The following is a 10,266-nucleotide window of genomic DNA, read 5'->3' on the forward strand; positions in this document are numbered from 1 at the left end:
AGGGACCAAAAGGAAAACTTAGCTTTCAGCCACTTGCTATAGTACGGAATGTCATCTAGTAGTGTAGCGATAGTGAGTTGATGCTAGCATTAGCTGTTGTCAGACTGCAGCTAATGGGTTATACAGTATGTTGTTTCATCTTGATGTATGATAAGACTTCTCTCTGGATTTTTAGTTTGTTGTGAGCTGCTGATAAATCTAGAAGAAGTCATCATAGTTGGAACCTTAAATCTACAACAACAAAAAAAAGATTATTTTATTTCACTTTTTATGCCCTTATTGATAAGGCAGCATGTTAGCTAGAGTAGGAAATTGGTTGGAAAGAGTGAGTAATGGCATGCAGCAAAGAGCTGTTGGTTGGACTGGAGCCTTTGTTGTTCACTTCAAGGACTTCAGCCTCCGCACATGGGGAGCATGATTTAACCACTGGGCTAAAGTGGCATCCCTTAAATCTATGGAGCTACCATCTGGAATACAGCAGTAGGATATTATACACCCTGTGGACTGTGTCAGATGAAACTTGGCCACCATGTGAATAATGTCAATTAGTTTCTTCAGACCAGACTGATAGTGTAACATTCCTCCACTTCAATCTTTGTCTTGCTTTGACCTTTGGCTCATTGCTCTCTTTCTAATCCTAGAACTGGAAGCGCACAACTCTTGACCCTAAGAGAAGACACTGTTTGATGAATGACCAGGGAAGGTCAGACCTCTGATTGGTATTCAACCTCCTCCACCTGAGAGTGCTGAACCAAAACGCCAGTGTCTGTCTCCCTCAAGCGTAAATTACCATCTTGACTTTGATAGATATGAAGCAATGGCAGATAGTGAACATTCACAGAGGGGGGAATGGAGCACAAGTGTAGGTTGAAGCTGGTAGGAAAGCTCCCCAGGCAATATGTCACCGAAGGGCTTTCTTGACAACCTCACGGAGTCACGGTCGCATGTTCAGACAAGGCTGATGGATGAACAGCCGCTGGGAGCTTAACTGGTAAAGTGCGATGGAACTGGATACCGCAGACGAAGCTCATTTCTACCGCCACTCTATGTTTCTCAACCACCTCTTCCTCAGTCACCTCTACAAACACTCCGTCTTACTCACACAGAGGGTCACCGACGGGGCTGAGAGTAAAGTGAGGAGATCTTTGACCTTTAAGGGGTGTCTGGAGAGGCATACCGGACAGCAACCACTGTGAGCGACAAAGGGAAGTGACCTGCTCACCGTCTAGTCATTCTTTTAAAACAAAGGGAAATCTTGATATTTGTTTCGACAAAACTGTTGCAGGAGAAAAACTGCTTATGCATTAAGCTGACTTTTTTTAGTTGACAACTAAATTATCCTGTGCACACATGATAAAAATTACATTTTTTACTGGGCTTTGGGGGCTCTGTTGAAAAGTGTATGTCTTGGGGCTGAAATTTAAAAGTTGTCTGACAGAATAATTGGCAAAAATTATGAAGAATGATTCATCCCTTTTGCAAATATTAGTAATATTCCTTGATTCTCCATTTTGGAAGTTTTTCTCTGTTTTATAAAATTATATAAGAGCTGATTCTCATAAGGCTTTAGGCAAAACAAGAAAAAATGATCCGTTACATATATATATGTTGTTTTTTTAAATGTAAATAACTAAAAAATAATGGATAAAATATACTTGATGAAATTCTCTGTTGTAGCTTGGTTCGATTATCCAATATCCATCTACCCTCAGTTTTTCTTCGCAAGCTTCAGAGACCCTTAGTTAATGATGATCCAAAGTTAAAGTAATTGTACGTCCAACATTTTTTCTCTTCTACTGTACATCATTATTCATCGGTTCAGTACAGAAATCCAAATAACCTAGCTCCACAGCATGATAGTGTTGACATGTTTGTTCAGCTGTTACAGTCCCGGTTTTCAAATTAAGCTTTAATTCCCCTGGGTGCCGGGCATTGTTGTAACAGGCACATGCGCTTCATCAACACAAAGAACATCTGAACCTCTCCATGTGAACAGCAGGCGGTGAGACCAAGGCTGCTTTAAATTCACAACGTGTTGAATTTCACCACTTCACCTAAGCTGTCAGTTACTGTGTTAGTAATAGTAGTTAGTAATTTGTCAGATTTTTGGGAAAGGGGAGGGAAAAGTTAGGGTGACTTTTTCACAATTAAAGTCACTTTGAGAAACAACTTTGGGGTTTACAATGAGGCAATAAAGAAATAGTTTAACTCAATAAGTAAGTTATAGGGACACATCACTGCAGGCATCTTTTGGGTGTTTGTATCTACTACAATTTCACAGTCAGGTTTCATAACATTCCTCATTCTCACTCTCTTTGTGCATTTAACACCAGCAGACTAATAAGCAGTGATTTATTACAGCCCACGGACAACAAAACCACGTGCAAACATGCAGTGGGGCGCAGCGACCCGTCCCCCCTTCGCTTCCGCAAGGAGGTAACAGGAGGAGATGACAAGTGGAGGAGCGGATTGTGGTTGTTGGCAGCATTGCTCTCTGTGGGAGAAACCTACCTGTCATCGTAGCAGAAATCTGCGTCCAGCGTGTTCAGATAGAGACCCACAGCCACGGCGGTGCACACCAGCTCCGTGATCATCTCTCAAAACCCCAAAAATGGGAGAGAATCTGGGATAGAAAAGACTGGAATCAGGTCCCCCCCACCCCACCCCACCTCCCCTTCTCTCGTCAAGTCTCTGTGTTATTGTGCTATCAATTCAGCCGCTCGGCAGCACAGCTCTCCAGACAACGCAGGGCATTTCCCGTGTCATACAAAGTGTATGAAAGTTAGCCATGTTCCCTGCAACCCACTGTATTGACAGACGGGTCGAGGGTGTTGGGAGGTAAAGCTAACGCCGGATCCGGCTCGGATACGTTCGCATTTCTGTGCCGCCGTGTCCTCAGTCAATGTGCGCATCTCTCCGCTTTGGCACTGGAGAGAGAAGAGCGGAGAGACGCATGTGGTTTTCAGTGAAAGCTGCGCATGCGCACTGGGATCTGCACTGGAGAGAAAAAATAAGGTGAGTGTTGGAAATATGTCATCGTGTTTTCATGGATTACCTATGGAAGAGAATAACAGTCAATCGTGTATAGAGGTTCAAGCTTGAAATATACACAAGCATGTAATTTATATTTAATTTGTCATTTAATTCTAATTTAGATGTGTTGTTTGTTTTACTTAAAAAATAGTTACTGCTATTTTGTAGCATTTAAGTTGTAATTATGGCATGAATTGTTTAAAAAAACATGAATTTAATACAAAAGTCCTTAGATACATTATATTTACCAAAATAATAAATATAATATACAGTATAAAAAATAAGAATGAGACCCAAGCTAAAGAAAGAAAAGAACAGGAATTTTTTTTATTTCCCAATGGTTAATGAATCCAGAGTCATGAGAAAAGAAGCCAAAATGTTAAGGAGTGTCTGGCCTAGCAGCTTAACTGCACGCCCAATGTACAGGTCCTCATCGCAGTGGTTGCTGGCTGGTGCTGCATGTTTTTCCCATAGACTGTATAATTAATGGACGTAGTATCCGTGACGACACCCATCTGTTTCTGAAGCGCTGTTTTGAAGCCAGTTGTCGGCAGTAGCCATATTGGAAATGCTGAACTCAACCAAACTTCTGTCGAGCTAGTGTGAGGTAAAGAAACGGGCTTTGAGCCTCCTCGCCAATGGCTACAGTGTTCCCGCCTGTCAGTCAAGTCGGTCATGTCCTTAAATGAGCAGAACTCGTAATCTTAATATCTTCTGAACTGTCGTGTTATAAAAAAATTCAACTCAGCTGTGGTATTTTGCTCTATGGCAGAGGAAGCATGTGGGTGTCAGTTTGGAAACATGTAAGCCTGATCCCGCTGACTACCAGCTGGACCAACGCCTGTCTCTCTCAGCTGGGGAGCAAAGCAAAGAAATCCAGTGCAGAGCTGCAGAGAAACAAAAACAGATGGTGGGAGTAGGATGTTGTGAACTGGGTGAGACAGTGACAAAGCATGGAAGGCAGAGGACAGCAAGTCATTTATAACAGTGGCATCTGGTGACCCTTAATCTGGACAATGTATTACCTTGACCTTATTGAGCAATTTCACTTGGAGGCCTTTCACCTCTGTATCACACTTAGGGTTGCATGCACAAAGTCGGCTATGTCTTCATACTGCCTAATTCCAGGACTTTGGTCGTACAAATAAAGGGTATGAGGAAATTCAGATGGCCGCTAAAGTTAGTGTTTAGTCACTTACTAGCTGATATAACGATTAGCTGAGAAGTGGCTGAAAACTATAATTAGTTGTGTACAAAAGACAAAAATTACTCACCAACATATTGTTAGATTTTTGGACCATATTGCTCTTCATATTTTATTGGCTGTCGTCGTATCAGACAATCAGCTAATGACATGGCAAAGACAATTACAAATCTGAAGGGAAATCTGGCCATGTTACAAAAGTCATACCCAATAGAACGACAACAGCTCTCCTTAGGTAATCAGCATAGAGCTGGGCGATATTGAAAAAGATGTTGTCAGTTGTCCTACAGTCACGGTGGACATTAAATGTGTTAAAAATGCACATCAGACTATTTTGGCTAAAAAACTTATTTTGAGATTATGGAAGTCTGATGCTGTGCCTTCATTTGAGATGTAGCTGAGAGAGCTGTATGAGACCCTACATATGGAAAAGCTTAGATTCAAGATTGCAGGAAGGATGAGAGTATTTGATAAGGCATGGGGACCAGTGCTGAGACATTTAAGGGGTCTGGGGGAGAATGTTGGTGTGGGATGAGAGATAAGAATAACCCTGTAACACCGATGACTGTGTGTTCTACCTGTTTTACTCTATTATTTAATGACTTGAATTTTATTTATATTTATTTTTACCCTCTAAAATGAGCTTTGATTTTATGTCTTTTTTTTTCTGCTGCCCATTATTATGTACAAAAATCTGCTAAATAATATTCATCATTATTACTACTATTGTATATTCTTTAAGGCCGCTGTTATGTTATTATAAGAATATGGAAAATACGATTGCTTCTATTTGTCAATGTGAACTGTATACAATGATATTGTCCAATAAAAATATTCCTAAAAAAAAAATGCACACCAGAAGTTATCTCTGCTCCTTCTTCATCAGAAAGTATATTTAATTAAGTGTATTAGTTAATAGTTAACGCTGAGTCAGCACAGTGTTAGACTAACGACTGCTTTGAGCTGGTCGGTTTAGCGTTTCCTTCAGTATAGCTGTCGCTCATTTCAGCTGTGTTTACATTCTACTGCAAACGTCTTTAAGACCGCCTACTCTTTACCTTAGGACATGATTGGCTGTTAAATGTCGTATCCTTCTTCTGTCTAATGTTGGGTGGCAACTAGCGTTTAAGGCACATTAGCGACCCCTCTTTTTCCAGTGGATGGGGGTGTAATTACAGGTTAGATATATTGTAATTTTATCCAACATTTGTTATATTTATATTGAGAAAAATTGTATCTTGCTAACTATCGTTATCAAATTATTATCCCCCCTAATTCAGCATCTTGGTAGCTAGTATTAGACAGAATTACCATTAAATAGGAAGTTGTTGAAAACTAGCAGCATCAACATTTTGTAGTATAAAAGTAGAAAATGAAGGCAACATTTCCTGGCTAATGTTATATTATCCAGAAATGTACTCTCTAGCTAACGTAATTAGGCTAAGAGGTGGCTGAATGCTAACATAAACTGTTTTCTAAGATAAGTGAACAGATTTTTTTTCCTTTGGTGGTCACTTCCCCCCTGACTTTCACTGTCCAATTTCAGTTGCTTATAAAAACACGAAGCAAACACATGATAATAATTTGTTGGATTCAATGAACCAGATACAACCTGAAATATAGAGGCACAACATTGTGCATTGAGTTACCCACCCTCAAATCAAACTCAGAAGAAAGTGACTGAATGATCTTGTACCTGAAGTGCTTTCTCTTCTGTATTTTTCCTCTTTACAACACTTAATCTGTAAGAAAATCTTTTCAAACCACCTTCTTGTTTTTGTCTTTACAAGATAAGAGATGTGAATAGGCTTTATTAAAATGTTAGACAAACAAAACTGTTAAACAAATACAACTCCTACAAGATGCACAGAGTGGCCTTGCTCTTCCCCATGGGCTCAAGGGCTGCTCTGTCTTGCAGTTGTCACAAGTGATTAAAGGATTAGCCAAGGAAAAGAGGGGGAAATATTCCTACAGAGAGTGTCAACAGGCACGAGGACAAAACAAACACATTACATGAACTGATCACCTGCTGCGTCCTGTCCTTGGCACACCATCATGACTAATCTGTAAGAGTAAAGGGGAATAATTATGAACAAAAACAAGCTGTTTTTTTCCAGTTGAGGTCTGTGGGATTGGTTGGATAAGGAGTTACTCGACATGCGTGCAGTGTTTGCTCCTTGTATGGCTACAGTTAATAAATAAAATCTAAATATTTGCCATTTTTGATGAATGTGCTTTTCTTCTTTCATTTCCTATTTGGTTACATTCTGTTTTAGGAAGTGACAATCATTTGTGGAGTGCATAATTTAAAGGGCATGGGTTTTCTCATTTAAACCACATTTTGTTTGGCAGAGGAAATGCTTACATAGTTTACTTGAAAAGCATCCAAACTCCTCTTGGTTCAGGCCTTCAGGATGGGTTTGCATGTGCTGAATGAGTATTTTCAGCTGGTTAGCTTAGCTCAGCATAAATAGTGAAAACAGAGGAACAGCTAGGAGAATATTGTCTGGGGATTCTTCAAGGATACAAAAAGCACATTTTTAGTGCCAAATCACAACAAACGTTATCTCAAGACGCTTTTACAAACATAGCAGGTCTAGACTGTAACATCAAGACCCAACATCAAGACAGGATACGATCCAATCCCCTCTGACTCAATCTCATCTCAGCTTAATCCACCATGAGCATTGCACCTCGCAGTATTTAGCTAGTTACAGCAGCAAGGAAAAACTTCCTTTAACAGGCAGAAACCTCCAGCAGAACCAGACTTATGTTAGACAGCCATCTGCCTCGACCGAGTTGGGGTTTGAAAGAGGGATAGAGGAGAATAAGAGAGAGACAGAATAATGATGAGACGGATAGTAGTTGTAGTAGTAGCAGCTGTTGCCGCTGGAGTCTGGCACGTCCATAGCAGTTTGAGTCTGGAACGTCCACAGCAGCAGGATGTCTACGGCAACTATGAGACAATGGAGCTCAGGGACTCTAGAAAGGTCTATGGTTAGTAAAAATAATGGTGGTTGCAATATTAGAAATGCTAACTCAAGTTAGCTTCTGGCTAAGCTAGAACCCAGTAAGGAGGTGGAGGTGAGGCCAGAACCTTGCTACCTGGCAAACAGCTCCCTTTCATTCCAATTAGCCACGCCTCTAATTATATAAAATACAAAATAATCTAAATGTATGAGTAATTAAGATATACCCCCCCCCCCCCGGCCTAATAATAGGACGATTTTGTTTGTTGGTTATTATAAGCAAATAAGCATATGCTAAAATTTTGTGCATTTTACAAAGGGTATACAAACTGTTTGGTCTGGTTTAATAAGTACTTTATTAATGCAGGTAACCTTTTCAAGAAAATTGAAATAACAGCTTTCAGGTTAGGGTCTGGGTTATTTTTTTCCTACAGAGTCCACTCCCGCCGATGCTGTAATTGAGAGGTTTCCGCTCCATTAGTCCTTACAAAGCGAGTAATGGTTATTTCCCTGAGCTATTTACTCCGGAACCACTGCCTCTTCACCCCGGCTGATAAGCATCACACAGGAAACAGATAATCACAGCTGGAGGGAGTGGGCCTGGGCCCTGCAGTCACAAGAATAGCACACTTGTGGCATCATTAGATACACTGAAGCCCAGCAACCAAAATCAGGAGATATCACACACCAAATCAAATCAACCCATGGTTTGTGGAACAGTGACCAGGATGTCACCTCCTCTGTTGATCACGGAAGATCAGTAATAACTCCAGTTTTCCAGTCTGGAAAACAAGGGGGAGCTTGATGATTGTTTGGGTTATTTGACATTTACTAATGATGCCTTGTACAATGGATTTAATATTAGTTACAGTGTAAAAGTGGGGGGCCTTCAGTTACCAGCCCCCCCCTCCTTTAGGATCATCTTCCAGTCAAGGTCCGGAAGGCAGATACCCTCTCTACTTTCAAGATTAGGCTTAAACCTTTCATTTTTGGTAAAGTTTAAAGTTAGAGCTGGAACAGGCTTGGACCAGCTCTTAGTTATGCTGCTAAAAGCTTGGACTGCTGGGTGAACTGACACACTGGGATCCTTATGCTACATGAATGAATTAGTGATACATTTGTTTTGCAATTACATCAGGGTTGAAAAGTTTGGAATTGGAGTACTTCTTTCTGGAGGGCATGACAATGTTTGCAGTTGATTCTACCTGTTTTCTGTGACTTGGCTGATGACTGAGGAGAATCTTATTTGATATTAAACTGGATAGTATTTAATAGAATGTACTTTGTTAATCCCGGAAGGGAAATTCATTTGCCTGAATAATGGGAAAATGTGTGAATAAATTTGAGTGGCATGAAGTAGTGACAGCAATTTGATTCTAAAACAAGCAGTGTTCGTCCATCACAACATCCAGCCAAATCCCTTCTTTCACACAAGCATGGAATCTAGCAGAGAAACACGGTCTTTTCATCACTGGTAGGGCAGGGTGATGGCAGCCAGGGCCACTTTCTTGCACCTTTACATTTTACAGCCATGCTCAGTCTCTGCGATTATCTCAGTTTCTGAATTTCACGCAACTACATGTTTTTCCAGCAGCTGTCGATAATGTTTGACTTCTTTTGCTATTATTTATCGAGCATTCGAAAATCATGTCCCATCCCTAGTATCAACGTGTGCTTGGGTTTGCTATCCTGAGCATGATGTCATTGCAAGAACATGTGAATATGGTGAGATGCCATGCTTTCTGACATACGTATAACATATACTTACCTCAACTTCTTCTTATTCATTTTCAAACTGTTTTTGTCAAAATAAGAACTGCCTCTTCCGATTTTAAACTTGTATCCTGATTTATTTGTTAAATGTAAGTTTATCTATTTACAAGAACAGTCCAAAACACTTCACTCAACAGCTGATTAACTGATTAGTTAACTGATTAGTTTTGCATAGAGTCTATTTATTTGAAATGTAAGACCCTTCCTGTTTATAAAATTGGAAGAACTCTGATTTTTCATTTCAAAGAAGGTGGCAGGAACTTGATTCCCATCCAGAAACCAGCGTGAGAAACACGGACTCGAGCAAAGTGTTTGAAGTGTTTTGACGTACTCCCTTTGCTTCCTTGCCACTTCCTCTCATTACTACCATGTAATGTAACGTCATTGGACGCAGTATTGTCTTGTATGAATCCCAAGGCAGACTATTTGTGTCTACTGGCCTTCATCATATCCTGGAACTGTTTTTCCTGTCTTCTTCTAAATGCAAAGTCAGTTGATTGTAATGAATCTGCTTTGCTGCCAGGATAACCTTTGCAGTTATTGTACCTAGAGTTTTTTCAAACCATGTCCTCAATGTGGGAACATGAAAGACACTTTGCCAGGGTGTGTTTATATATACATATGTGCGCAAACATGCGTGCAAGCACCAAGGGCAGGACAGGTTGACAGGATGTGACTCACTCTGCCACAACAAAAACCAAGCAATATTTATATCCCCAACAAGCTGCGATCACATCTTGAATTGTGTATTCATGTCAGGCTGGTTTGGCCTCCAGAGCAGGCTGTCAGTGCAAAACACAGAGCTGGATCCAAACATGGTCCAGACGCAGAACATAGCCTCTTCATCTCTCTGCAAGATAAAAATAAAGCTCTTGGACATGGTTTTAGTGCAGGAACCTTTGCCTATTAGATAGCTGCTACAGCTACGGAGACAAATAATGGTAACAGTGAAAGACTGCACATCACTTTCCCAAAGTATATCAAATCGTCTTATTTCAGGCTCAGATAATGCATCTAAATTTGTAATCTTGTTACAGGTAACCTACAGCTGTGTCTCTCAACCTGTCTTGTCAGTTCAACCCACAGCCTCGTCAGATAGAGTAGAATAGGTTGTCTGTCAATCGGAAGGTTAGTGGTTTGATCCCAGCTCTTGTACTCACATGCCAAAGTGTCCCTGGGCAAGACACTAAACCCCAAATTGCTCCTGCTGGTCAACAGTGTATGAATGTGTATGAATGAGATTAGCTAATACTGAAGGTTCCTTACTATATAGCAGCCTCTGCCATC

At 40.5% G+C, this 10,266-nt stretch overlaps 1 protein-coding gene across 1 annotated transcript in view; it reads right to left on the reverse strand.

Moving 5' to 3' along the window:
• The window catches only part of LOC117804658 (protein O-mannosyl-transferase TMTC2-like), an 81,161-nt gene extending 78,196 nt beyond the window's left edge, over positions 1-2,965 (reverse strand). The window contains exon 1 of the mRNA XM_034672945.1: positions 2,512-2,965. Coding sequence (XP_034528836.1) covers positions 2,512-2,594 — 83 coding nt within the window. The 5' untranslated portion in view covers positions 2,595-2,965. The remainder of the gene's footprint in view (positions 1-2,511) is intronic.
• Positions 2,966-10,266: the final 7,301 nt, after the last annotated feature.

Source organism: Notolabrus celidotus, chromosome 21 (assembly GCF_009762535.1).
Source record: "Notolabrus celidotus isolate fNotCel1 chromosome 21, fNotCel1.pri, whole genome shotgun sequence".
Taxonomy (NCBI): domain Eukaryota; kingdom Metazoa; phylum Chordata; class Actinopteri; order Labriformes; family Labridae; genus Notolabrus; species Notolabrus celidotus.